Raw genomic sequence first — 12,712 nt, forward strand, 5'->3', positions numbered from 1 at the left:
ACTTCTCAGCTCTGAGGTGCTGAGAAGAGGTTTAGAAGAGCTAAAGGAGTTTAGTGCTTTACAAACACTAATGCTTGTAAACACAATGCTTAAAGTAGCAGTAAAATGCTTCTAAATAGATCTCAAGCGCTTCCCAGTTTCCTTGCAACTGCTCTAGAACTCTTCTGCAGTTCTGGAATTCCTGCTTAGAGACAGTGCTAAAACTCTTCTGAAGCCCTCTAGAACCACTCTGAACTGCTCTAAATATCCTATAGACTATTCTAAGCAGCCCTAAAGTCCTGTGAAATGTGCCAGAACTCTTGTAAGGCACTAAACTCCTTTAGCTCTTCTAAACCTCTTCTCAGCACCTCAGAGCTCCCCTAAACTGATCTAAAGCTGCTCTGTGTTGCTGTAAGCAGCATTAATATGCCTTTAAATGCATCTAAAATGCCTCTAAATCTCCACTGTACAACTGTCAACTCCTGCAGCAGACTTTAAAATTCCTCTGAGGAGCTCCAAACAGCTCTAAAACCCTTTTATGCCAATCTCTGACTCCTACAGGGTTCTAAGTAGCTCTAAACCTCTCCAGGCTATTGCAAAACTTCTCTCCTGTGCTGTCAACACCATGAGATAGCATTAAAACTGCATTAAAATACTCAGGAAATCTTGAGGACTTCTTCTAAATGGCTCTGTAGAGCACAGGATTCTGTGAACTTCTAGAAATACACTGGTGCTTTGGGGAGGTGGCAGAGGTTGCAAGAGATGGAAGTATTGAGCCTGGAGAAGGAAAAACTACCTATGGGAATGGAAGAGTCTAGAGAAAGGGGATTTCTGGAAGATCAAGATGACCCTCTAAGAAAAGGGAAATGTATGTGCTTTTTAAGGAGCTGTTAATAAGGCAGAAACCCAGAGAGTGATCTCTGCATGCAAACAGCCCACAGTGAGCATATTTTGGGGTGGAGGAGGAATAGCACAGCCCCAAACTCCTGAGGTTATTATGTGAATCCATGGAAAACGTGCTCCTGAATCATACAACAGAGGATTGTTCTCCCTGCAGGCACTGGCTGCTCTCCAACACTCTAATGGAAGATCTGAAAGTGTACACTGAAGACGATTGTTAAAAATTTATTTTGGAGGTTTATTGCTGTGAATCTGTTCCGGGCAGTACCTTGTCTTAGGGGATGCTTGTAGTCTGCTGGTGAGATCTGCTGGGAGCAGATTTGAATCCTGGCCCACCTGCAGTTCTGGTGGGATGGGGAGGATTGTGCTGTGCATCACTGCCATGGAGCCCACACTCCACAATGGATAAACATCTGGTAAAACCACCTTGGGCTGCATGGCAGGAGCAGAGAGCCTGAGCTCCATTTGCCTTTCTCACACAGGGACATGGATCTGTCTGTGTGTCCCAGAGCAGGGACACTGCACTGTCATTGGGAGTGCTTCCAGCACCTCAGCAGGGCTGTGAGGACAACATTGGGTGAGGTATTTGGAAGAGCTTTCTCCATGTGAGGGTTGGGCAGGCCCTGGCACAGGGTGCCCCGAGAAGCTGTGGCTGCCCCATCCCTGGAAGTGGCCAAGCCCAGGCTGGATGGGGCTTGGAGCACCCTGGGATAGTGGAAGGTGCCCCTGCCCATGGCTGCAGGTGGCACTGGGTGACCTTTTAAGGTCCACTCCAACCCAAATCATTCCAAGATTTTGTTTGTCTCCATCCTGTTATTTATTAATATTTAAAGGTTCATTTATTCATTTTTATCTTGAAGTTTGCAGATAATTACGGATAAAACAAGCCAGGCTTATCTCTTGCACGAAGCATGGGCAGTAGGAGCCGTGGGGCTGAGGGGCCATGGGGCGCTGCGGGGCAGGCAGAGGCTGGGCTGGGCAAGGCCGGGCTGGGTGGAGATGGGCTGGACTGATGGGGAGGCGGAGCTGGGCTGGGCTGAGCAGGGCCGGCTGTGCAGCCGTCAGCTGTCCCCGGCGCTGTCGCCGCCTCCTGCCCGCCTGTTCGTTCCCGCACGGCCGCGGCTGTGGCGGTGCCGAGGTGAGGGGGAGCCGGGGCAGAGCCCCCGCAGCCGGTTCCGGGGAATGGCTGGAGCCGGTCCTTGCAGAGCCGCCCGGCGGGCTCGGCTGCACGGCCCCCGGGGGCTGTACCCTTCCACAGGAACGCCTGGACAGAGGCGGTAATCCCGGTTATTCCCTCCTCCCCAAACAGCTCAATGGCACCCCGAAAGAAGTTAAAGGGTCTTGTAGCTGCTACCATCACTCCAATGACTCCGGATGGGTGAGCTGTCAAAGTTGCACTGATTATTGTTTCCTTCCACCCCTAATTTTCTTTTTCTTATTTGGAACTGATCTGCTTCCTTTCTTGCTTTCTTGCCTGTTTTTTTTTTCTTTATTTTTTTTTTTTTTAATCAATATCTGATGGGATTGGGGGAAACTACTAAATTGGTCCCAAAGTTAGATTCCCCTGCCTCTGCTTCCTTCTGTTGCCAGCAAGTACTATGGCTCTGGGTTTGGATCAGTCTCTCTCCTTTTCTGTTGCTTTGTAGGTGCAAATTAAATCATAGTACAGTTACATGTGTAGAGCATTGCACTGTTTTAACATTTGTTAAGGAAAATTGCAGTCCTAGTTACAAAGAACTCTCGAGAGCTAGAAAATAATTGTCAGAATCCAAAGGCCTTTTAGACTTCTCTCTGTCTGAGCTAAGTCATGCATGTAGTCATGTGTGTATGAGTACATGAAGTTAGTCTAAACTTGAAGAAAATTCTGCAAGGGCAGCACAGTTTTAAAAATAGCATCAAATTGAAACTTGAAATTCAGCTTTCTTCAGAGCGGGCATGGCAAACAGAAGCCTCCTCACTGCATTTTGATGTTGCAAGACTGAGTTGTTTGGAGTCAGAAGAGAACTCTGAGCTCTTGTGGGGGGTGTGTCAGGATCTGTACATGCTTTTGAGAGACACAGTGGAGATTTGCTAGTACAGATCTCCAAAAGTGAACTTTACTTTATGTGCTGAAAAATAAGGCTCCATCCTAGTCAGGGAACTCATTCCATTGCAGTCACTGCTTGGATTCTTGTTTTAAAGGAAACTTATTTCTGGTTTTTTTTTTCTTTAATTATGACCCAAATTTATCGCTACATGATATTTAGAGAGTGACCAGAGCCCTCTGCCTGGACTGCATGGTCCTTGTCAGATATGTTCTGGGAAGGCATCTGTGGAATTTTGAATGTTCTGTAAAACCTATCAAGACATCAGAATTGACTTCCCAACCATAGGTTTGGTCTGTATTTTTGACAAATGAAAACAACAGTGAAATATTACACACTAGCAAACAAAATGAATTTGTCTTGCATAGAAGATAACCCAAGAATTCTCCTTCCTCTCTTGCCAGGGAATTCTGTTGCTCTACTCATCCTTTAATGAGAGAGAGGTCAAAGTCACATCCAGCGGATGCGTTTCCCTCTCTGTCCAGCAGTTACAACATCCAGCAGTTTAACCATTTGCCAGCACTTGCACAAATAACTTTGTGCTCTCGAGAGGACTCCTGTTTCCCTCAAAAGAGGAAGAGGATTTAGTGTCTCCTTGTCTCTCATATTTCCCTAAAAAATTCTTTGCTGTGACAAGCCTGCAGCAATTCCCAGTAAAAGTTTGGAACGGTGAACTACTTGTCAGGAGGAAGAGGAACTGCAAGAGAGAATTCAAGGCTGAGCTGCTGCCCTTAGATGTTAAACAGATGTCAGGGGCTTCTTATCTCTGGGTAATCTGTGTGCAAAATCAGGGCTTCAAAATACGTGGAGTTTTTTGGTTTTTTAATCACTAAGTTTAAAATAACTATGGGTAGGGGCTTAGTGGTTGCTGTGGTTCCTTTTATTGCAGAAAAATTAACCTCCCAGTGATTTGTCAGTATGTGGATTATCTGGTAAATGAGCAGAACGTGAAGAACATTTTTGGTAAGTGACAGGAACTGTATTACAGCCCTTTTACCTGGATGGGAATCCTGTGATATCTTGCCTAGCAGGGGCTGTAGTGGGAGGGAATGTGGATGTGGGATCATCCTGGCCATTTATACTCACCAGTGGAGAGACTGCAGGCATCTGCTTTTGCCCACACTCCATTTCTGTGGGGGATAAAATAAGGTGCATTCATAAGGTGATGTTCCCAAAGGTGAATGGATAATGTTGTGTTGACAGAGAAGACTGATCTGAATGATTCTCCCCAACTGAAAAATGTTAGTTCTTGTCTTCAGTGAAACCCATGTGTGTAGGTGAGGCCTCAGCCAGTGTGTTGTGTTTTGTTATGTTGAAACAGTGAATGGCACAACAGGAGAAGGCCTATCCCTTAGCATCCAGGAGAGGAAACAGCTGGCTGAAGAATGGATGTGCCAGGGAAAAAACAAGTAAGTAACTGAGAGGGAATAGGGGTTCCAGATCTTATGTTATAATAATGCCTGATTGGAAAATAAAGTGTGCTGATGCCTTTTCTTTTTTTTTTTTTTTTTTTTTTTTTTTTTTTTTTTTGGTATTGTGTTGCTGGGCTTTGTTCTCCAGCTCCTTTATCACAAAGTATGTTTTTGCCACTGCCAGTTAGCTGGTGTGTGTTCCTGCTGCTCAGAGAGCTTGTGAGAATCCTTCTCTTTGGTACACTGAGAGATGGGGGGATGAGAAAGGGCTTGGCCTTTTGATATATTACATTATTTGGTGTGACTGAAGCTGAGGTGGGACATGCCCTAAAGGTACAAAATTAGTAACAGAAGAAAGAATTCAACATGGATCTGCAGCTCTCTTCATTCACCCTTTTTTTTGTACCAGTCACAGCCTTGTTCCCCTCACTGCTGCCTTTCTCTTGGATGCTGGGTCAGAGGAGGTGCAGAGGAGGAGGTGTTTTGGGGCAGAAGGATATTGAGGAGAAATAAACTGGTGTGAAGGATCATGGCCTTCAGATCCATAGCCTTTGTATCCATGTCTCCTATGGATATAAAGGAGAAAAACAGCAGTGGGGTTGATGGACTGGAGCATGGAGGATTCCTTTGCAGGAGCAGACAAGCAGTCAAAGGTGCTGTTATGAGGTCTAGAGAAATAGGTCTAGAAAGTAAAGATATTTCTGGTAGGTCTAGAGAAATAGGTCTAGAAAGTAAAGATATGCTTTGATTCCCTTTAAACTTCCCAGCCTCCCCTTAAATCCTTTATGTCTTAATTTCAAATTTCCTAATAAAATGCTAATATTCATCCCTCCCAACAGCCTTGCAAGCACTACAGCAAGAAGTCCCATGTGATTCATGTTTACAAATGTTTTTTTCTTTCTTCCACCAGCACTTGTCACTGTCAGCATTAATCCATGTTTCTGGTCATTATATCAATCCAGGCTCAACTCTTTTTTTAGGTTCTTCTTCTGTGGCTGCCTGGGCTGAAGCAAGTAATTTTGGCAGCCTGGTAGTTCATCATCACTGTACCCTCCCCAAAATCTTCTGAATTTGTTTTTTTTTGTGCAGATTGGACCACGTGATCATTCATGTGGGAGCACTGAATCTGCCAGAGTGCCAAGAGCTGGTGTGTATATATTTTTCACTCTGTGTGTGATAAATAGAAGCAGATGTACCCTTAGATACTTTCCACTCTGTCTTTTATAGGCAAGACATGCAGCAGCCATAGGTGCTGATGGCATTGCTGTCATAGCCCCCTTCTTCTTCAAACCCACAAACAAAGGTGAGTAGATGAGATGGCTGAGGCCTTTTGGTCATAGATAAAGGATGAATGTCATGTGCTTTCTTTGGAAAATATTCTGATAATAATGTTTGTTCAACTGTAATGGAAAAGCAAAACCTGCAAGAAGCATTTTTTAAAGAGGAGAGATAGCAGAATTGTCCTGGTAAGAAATGGGAAGGATGTCTTTTGGGATATATTTTGTTAGCTTTTTGTAAGAAGAAGAATTGCTTTTGGAAAGAATGGTCTAGTTAACTAGTCTGTGTTCTGAATGGATAGTTTGGTGTTCATGCTTGATCTGGGCCTCACTAGGAAGCAGCTGGTTCCATGGTGACCCTTGCTGGGCACTGACCAAGTTGAGCAACTGCTGATACACAGGTGTGGCTCTTGTTACTGAGGTGATCAGGCTTGGTTCTGTCTGTCTAAGGTTACCTCAAAACTTGCAAACTGAGTTTTTTGTCCTTAAGATCCTGACAATAACATAAAAGAACCACATGAAGTGGAGGGTTGTAAAAGAAATATTACAAATTGTCTGAATGAATTCTGAATGGAAATGTTCACGTGAAAGCACCATACCGCAGGGAGGTGAATGTGAACTTGATCCCTTGTCCTCTGTTGCACACAAGGGATCCTGCTGAGGCCACTTGGCACACAGACCTGGCTCATGTGAGGGCATGCCTGAGTTACACCTGTAAGAGAATGAGTGGGAACTACTGGAACTGGTTTGGTTTAAAAGAAATAATGTCTTTGCCTTTCTTAAGGTCCTCCCCTGATTTATGTCACATTTACTGTTTTATGACGTGTGAAGGGTTTTGTATGACTTGCTGTGTGTGTGCACAAGCTGAGGCCTCTCCACAGCCCCCGTGCTGTGAATCTGAACTGTGTCTCCCTATGGATGATCACCTTCTCTTACGGGATCCCTGCTGGTTTCCTTCTAGATGAGCTGATTGCTTTCATGCAGAAGGTTGCATCTGAAGCCCCTGAGGTGCCATTTTATTACTATCACATTCCTCCTCTGACGGGTGTGAAGAGTAAGTACAGAGTACAGATCTTTGGTCATTTGCTCTGGGAAGCAGATTATATGGTGTTTCTGAAAGTATGGATTTATATTTAGTGTTAAATGTGTTGTTGCTGGTTCATTCCTAAACTTTTTCTGATCTAGTAAAAGAGTTTTACTCTGTCTTACTCATTGTTTTGGAGCTGTGTAGTTTACTGGACTTAGGCTGAAAGTGAACAGCTTGTAAAATATGAAGTCTTGCTCTTGGGGACAAGGCAGGGAACTGTCCCAGAACAGGCCTGTGTTCCCTCATATGAGATTGCTGTTCTGCACAGTTCGTGTGGAAGAGTTGCTGGATGGGATAAAAGCACAGATCCCCACCTTCCAGGGTGTGAAGTTCAGTGACACAGACCTCTTGGACCTGGCACAGTGCATACACAAGAATGAAACAGGGGAGTTTGAATTTCTTTATGGGGTGGATGAGGTAAGAAGCTTCTCTTTAAAGTAATTTCTTCTAAGGTACTCTCTTGCTTCAGCTTTGGGGAAGAAGTAACCCTGGACACTCAGTGCAAGGCAGTTTTTGGCGCTCCCTCCCACCACCCCTTTTTTCCCTTTATTTTATTACATGAAATAATTTTTTTTTACTTTTTTTTCTTCCTCCACCCCAAACTAGCAACTGTTGGGTGCACTGGCACTAGGGGCAAATGGAGCAGTTGGAAGGTCAGTATGTCTTGGACTCCTTCCCCTCACACATACACTGTGCTGTTTTATCTTCCACTACCTGCATAGTATTTCCTTGACTGTTTTCAGTCACAGCAATGGAGGATTTTGCAGGATAGGGATGTACAGAGGCAAACAGACTCACAATCTAGCCCCAGGCCTAGTGATGGGACACTCATATAACCCAGGATCTCAGATGCTGTTCCTTTGGATGGTCACTGCTGTGGTTTCTAAGCTGACCCAAAGATTTCAATGTAATTTTTGTCCTCATGGCAACTTTTGAAGTAGGTAATCACTTCGATCTGCCTTGGGTAAGGAACCAAATCCCAGAGAGGGTAAAATTGTTAGTTCACATGAGCAGTCTGTGAGGAAAAGGGCTGTGCTGAGTTTAATTTCTGATTTATCCTCTGCCCCTCATATCAGGCTGATGAGATGATTACTGTGTGATACCTGTGTTCCCATCTAGGCAATTCATTAAATGAACAAACAACTGGAAAATTAAGTGATTGACTTTCCTTATTGCCCAATGATGTATTTTTATTTCTAGTTTTGGAAAGCAGTTCCATTTGGAAAGAACTGGGAAGAGAAATCAGCTCTCTTAATTCTTCCATGGAGCTTGGCATACTTCACATGCTTGACATTAGATTGCACCCCACATAAATTCCACTAATTTCTCTCATAATAATGACAATGTCAACAGCAAAAGCCTGTGGTTACTTCTTTTGTTTCACTGGTTTTAAGTTCCTTCTTTGCATTTACCAGTTCTATTTTTGGTTTGTTGTTTTGGCAGTACATACAACTATTTAGGCCGACAAACCAATCTGATGTTGCAAGCCTTTGCAAAGCCAGACCTTGCCTTGGCACAGCAGTATCAGGTACAGCATCTTCCCAGGCCTCCCTGGGAGCAACCTTCTTTGTCTTTGAGCTTTCCTGTGGCTGTTCTCCATGTGCTTCTCTCATCCATGCTGAGGCAGCTTTATCAAAGAAAAATTCTTTCATCTCTGACCCCCCTTTTTATTATTCATCCCTCCTCCCTTTTTTGACCATTCTTCACTACCTTTGAACCACCTACCCTTCAACTCTGATCTCATCCATGCAAGTGAGCAATGATATAAGATGTAAATGTAGTAACTTTAGATGCTTTTACACCTTCAAATTTGAGGGTGTTAATAAATTACTGTTGGTCTTTTCTAGTTTCTCACTGGGGAATTTCTCAACTTTGTCGTCAAGCTGGGTAAGTAAACTGGGTAAACACTGCCTGTTTCCCTCACTATGTCTAAAAGTGCAAACTTTCTGCTTCTCAAACTCTCATGTTGCTGTACTCTTAGAACTTCCTTCCTGAAAGATTTTGCAGTGAAAAACTGTTGCATCTGCTGTTTCCCAACTTAGTACAGTTGGGAGCTCAACAAAGGGAGCTGACCAAGCATCCCTGACAGATTCCACTCTCCCTTCCTTCCTTCTGCTGTGAAATCTCAGAGGTTTAAAGCTGTGACTCTGTGATTTACCCTTGTTCTTATCTTGACTCTTTCTGTGGGTTGATTTTTTTGTTAGGTTTTTTTTTCCTTCCATCTCCAAAAGCTCATTTCCAGCTTTATTTCTACAGTAATTTTTCTGAAATGGTGGTGCCCAAGTAGAGGAATAGCTCTCATACTTCTCTCTCCTGCCTTGCTGTAATTAAACAGGAATTTTGTTGAAGACTTTACAAGGCCAAAACATTTTAAAATTGAATGATTTCTAGAAACCATATCAAGTTTAAATATAAAAAGCAATTAAAACCAACAGAGTGATCTAGGGAGACTGAAACAGACAGGAAATGTTTACACTAAATTATATCAGACATTTAATGAAGAGAACTGTTTGCTGTGGGTTTTCTGTACATACACAAGCCCTGATGAATCTCACCAAGCTTTGGAGCCTGTTGTATTTCTTGGGCTCAAAGCCAAAGGAATTGCATTATTTTTTAGCCTTTAGATGAAGAGGCAAAGCCTAAATATCTAAAGGTACAAAAGAAGTTGTGAGCTATGGCCAGAGAGCAGGATCCCAAGGCTTGGCTCTGTGTGAGTCTGCACTGGGGGATGCTTACCTATGAAAAAATGTAGTGAGTGGGTGTCATTTTTACTGCAGTGTCATTCTTGTCTGCAAGCACAGTTAACTCTTTTCAGTTATCGTGTTCTCACTTCCAAGAAGTGCTTGAAGCCTGGTTGATACTGGATTACACAGAAAATCCACACTGCTGCTTTTTTGGACCCCAGTATTGAGGCTCCTTGAAGGAAAGTGGTCTGCAAATGTCCTGATTTTGCTTTTGTCTGCCCAGGTTTTGGTGTTGCACAGACTAAAGCTGTGATGACCTCTGTTTCTGGCATTCCCATGGGACCTCCACGGCTTCCTCTTGTTGCTGCCTCCAGTGAGTTCATCATCAAGGCCAAAGCCAAGCTGGACAGCATTGTGTGGCCTAATGGTGATTGATCATGGAGTCATTACACTGAGAAGGACCTCTAGGATCATCAGGCCCAACCATTAACCTGACACTCCTGAGTGCACCACTGAGCAACATCCTCAAGTGCCACGTGTATGATGTTGTTCACTTCCTTGTCCATCTGGAGGTTTCTTTTCTGGGATTCTCTGCCATGTGACACATCCCCCACATGATGGGCAGGATTTCTTTCAGGGAACTGGCACTGTGCCCAAGCCCCCTTCCTGTTAGGGCTGGCTTTCCTGGGGCACATGTGGCCTGACATTTTACACTGCTCCCCTGGAGCTCTGCATGTTCCAGGACTGACTGGGATTGTTTAATAAAAAAAGCAAAAGCATTTTTCCCAGTTGGAGGAGAGGGCTGATGACTTTTGCCTAGAAAGGAGGAAGATCTGTCTCTACCCCCTCTTGCTGGATGGTGTTTTGTCCTCTCCATAAGGACACTACATTGTGGGTTTAAACAGCAGTATGACACCATTATTGCTCAGGCTGGTATCTGTTCAACAGAGTCACTGGGACACTGTCTGTGCATGTAAAATCCTGCTTCTGTCTGATCTCTGTGTTTATACACCTTAATGCAAAATTAAAAAGAGAAACCCCTTTTGTAACAGCAAGTTTTGGATCACTAATAAGCAGGTATTTCTCCCTTTTTTTTGGGCTGTGCACCTCCATGTGGCAGTGCAGAATGCTGTCACGCAGGTTAGGAAGGCATAGAATCATAGAAACTTAGAATGATTTGGGATGGAAGGGACCTTAAAATCATCCCATTCCATCTCTTACCATGGGCAGGGACACCTTGCACTATCCCAGGCTCCAAGCCCTGTGCACTATCCTTGCTCCAAGCCATATCCAACCTGTTCTTGGACACTTCAGGGATGGAGCAGCCACAGCTTCTCTGGGAAACCTGTGCCAGGGCCTCCCCACCCTCACAACAAATATTCTTCCTAATATCCATCTGACCCTGCCCTCTGGCAGTGGGAAGCCATTCCCCCTTGTCCTGTTCCTCCATCTCTTGTCCCAAGTGCCTCTCCAGCTCTCTTGTGCCCCTTTAGGCACTGCAAGGGGCTCTGAGGTCTCACCTGAGCCTCCTTTTCTCCAAGCTGAGCACCCCCAGCTCTCCCAGCCTTGTCTCCAGAGCAGAGGGGCTCCAGCCTAAGGACAATCCTCAAGGCCTTCTCTGGACTCGCTCCTGAAAGGGTTAAAAGCACTGTGTCCAGGCATACTCGGGCAGGAATAAGATACATCATAACCAGTACAGAAGCTAGCAAATATTAAGCCACAAGTGAAGGATGAAATTTGGCAAGAAACAGGGACCAAAGCTTGCATAAAATGAAGGACAGAGCTTGCTAAATCCAGTGAGAAATCGCTGAAACAGCCAACAAGAGACTGCCCATGCCTAGAGGGGAAAGGTGAAAAGGGCATGGCGAGGAATACGTCTAGCCTTCATCAAAGGAACACCGAGGAGGATGCGGAGCCTTCCTCAGTGCGGCCACCAGGGTGCACTGCGCCTGCGCCTCGCGTATGCTAGTGAGAATAATGCATTCTAAGATTTACCTTGCATGACCACACCTTTTCTAGGGAAAACAAGGAATATGCTTAGTGTATAACCATATATTGTAGTTTGCTGCGTGCCTGGTGTGCACCGTTAGGAGTGATCCCGGCGCGCTGAGTAAAGCAAATCCCCAGTTTGGACTTCGGCTTGGAAGTGTCTCTTGGCCCGGGTTGGGGCAATTCAGCAGCTCCATGTCCTGATGTTGGGGCCACAGAGCTGGAGGCAGCTCTGCAGGTGGCGTCTCACCAGAGAAAGTCACCTGATGTCAGATTGAAACATGCATTTTGTTGTGTCCTGGGCTGATCCTCTTGCTGGCTGATAATCCTTGCGGCTGAAATACAAAGGGGCCCATGCCCTGACTGCTCCTCGTGAAAAGAATGACTGCAGGGTGGCTGGTAGGAGGGAAGAGAGATCCGGGATATACTGGGGCACTTGAGTGGTTTTGCCACAACCAGTGGCACCACGGATGACAACAACAGAATTATGATGGATTGCCTCCAGAATTTCACTTTCAAAATTCTTCACAGGTAAAGCCTCTCTCTCTTCTTGGATCTGGGAAAAAAAGTCCAGGACATTTCCAAAATCTCCAAAAACCAGCCTGTTCTGCTCCACATCTATACTTTGCCTCACTTTTCTACACTTTTCCCTTACTCAAAGGAAAAACTGCTAAAGAACAGGTCATAGTTTGTACTTTTTCCTGGCACAGCACAACTCACCCCCACATCCACCCCAGTGGAACACGCAGCACTGCTGAAAACGTGCTGTGGATTTGTGCTGAAATCCAGCCTTGTACACTGTGTGCTACGTTCCAGCCCTTCTGGAAAATGCAGAGCCCAGGGCAAGGATGACAGGTGACAGGACACACACTCACCCTCTGCAATTGCTGATCCTGCTCCAGGCGGTACATGAAATCACTTCTCAGCTCCGCGCTGATTTGCTCCGGAGTGAGCTGCAAGTGCAAGATGTGCTTTGGAGGCTTTGTGACGCCTCTTCTTATCTACAGCCTAACTTCAGGATCAGATCAGTCACACCAACAGTGACCCCAAATATCCCTAAAGGATCATTTCCTGCAGAACTCCCTGAAATCAGTTATGCCTCTGAGATGTTTTATTTCATTCATTCCAGTATATTCAACATTCATCTCCTAAAAAGCCTCTCAGAAAGATCAACAACACTGAAAAAGAACAATTGTTTGAAGTGAAACACTTAGCTTGAGAAACACACTGTATTCAGCGGCAAGCCAAGAAGAAGATGGTTCAGAGCGGAGCCGGCGGAGGGGCGCTGCAGGGCGGGCAC

General features: G+C 44.9%; 1 protein-coding gene and 1 long non-coding RNA gene across 2 annotated transcripts; one reads left to right on the forward strand and one right to left on the reverse strand.

Moving 5' to 3' along the window:
• Positions 1 to 1,863: 1,863 nt before the first annotated feature.
• Positions 1,864 to 10,472, forward strand: NPL (N-acetylneuraminate pyruvate lyase). The gene is made up of 12 exons (XM_005487058.4): positions 1,864 to 2,017; positions 2,189 to 2,257; positions 3,853 to 3,926; positions 4,285 to 4,372; positions 5,465 to 5,522; positions 5,603 to 5,678; positions 6,614 to 6,706; positions 7,008 to 7,156; positions 7,346 to 7,392; positions 8,183 to 8,267; positions 8,587 to 8,626; positions 9,707 to 10,472. The coding sequence occupies exons 2-12, from the start codon at positions 2,193 to 2,195 to the stop codon at positions 9,856 to 9,858; spliced, it is 927 nt and encodes a 308-aa protein (XP_005487115.1). The 5' UTR covers positions 1,864 to 2,017; positions 2,189 to 2,192; the 3' UTR covers positions 9,859 to 10,472.
• On the reverse strand, positions 7,684 to 12,634 carry LOC141729863 (uncharacterized). The gene is made up of 2 exons (XR_012581418.1): positions 12,288 to 12,634; positions 7,684 to 11,968 (listed from the first exon to the last, which is right to left on the reverse strand). It is a non-coding gene; the product is annotated as an uncharacterized LOC141729863 (long non-coding RNA).
• Positions 12,635 to 12,712: the final 78 nt, after the last annotated feature.

Source organism: Zonotrichia albicollis, chromosome 8 (assembly GCF_047830755.1).
Source record: "Zonotrichia albicollis isolate bZonAlb1 chromosome 8, bZonAlb1.hap1, whole genome shotgun sequence".
Classification (NCBI taxonomy): Eukaryota; Metazoa; Chordata; class Aves; order Passeriformes; family Passerellidae; genus Zonotrichia; species Zonotrichia albicollis.

Excerpts from the sequence above, each read along its gene's own strand:
- NPL (XM_005487058.4), top strand. The coding sequence starts at position 2,193 with ATGGCACCCCGAAAGAAGTTAAAGGGTCTTGTAGCTGCTACCATCACT. Across the intron at positions 7,157-7,345 it reads TTCTTTATGGGGTGGATGAG|CAACTGTTGGGTGCACTGGC; the intron begins GTAAGAAGCTTC and ends ACCCCAAACTAG. Across the intron at positions 7,393-8,182 it reads GCAAATGGAGCAGTTGGAAG|TACATACAACTATTTAGGCC; the intron begins GTCAGTATGTCT and ends TTGTTTTGGCAG.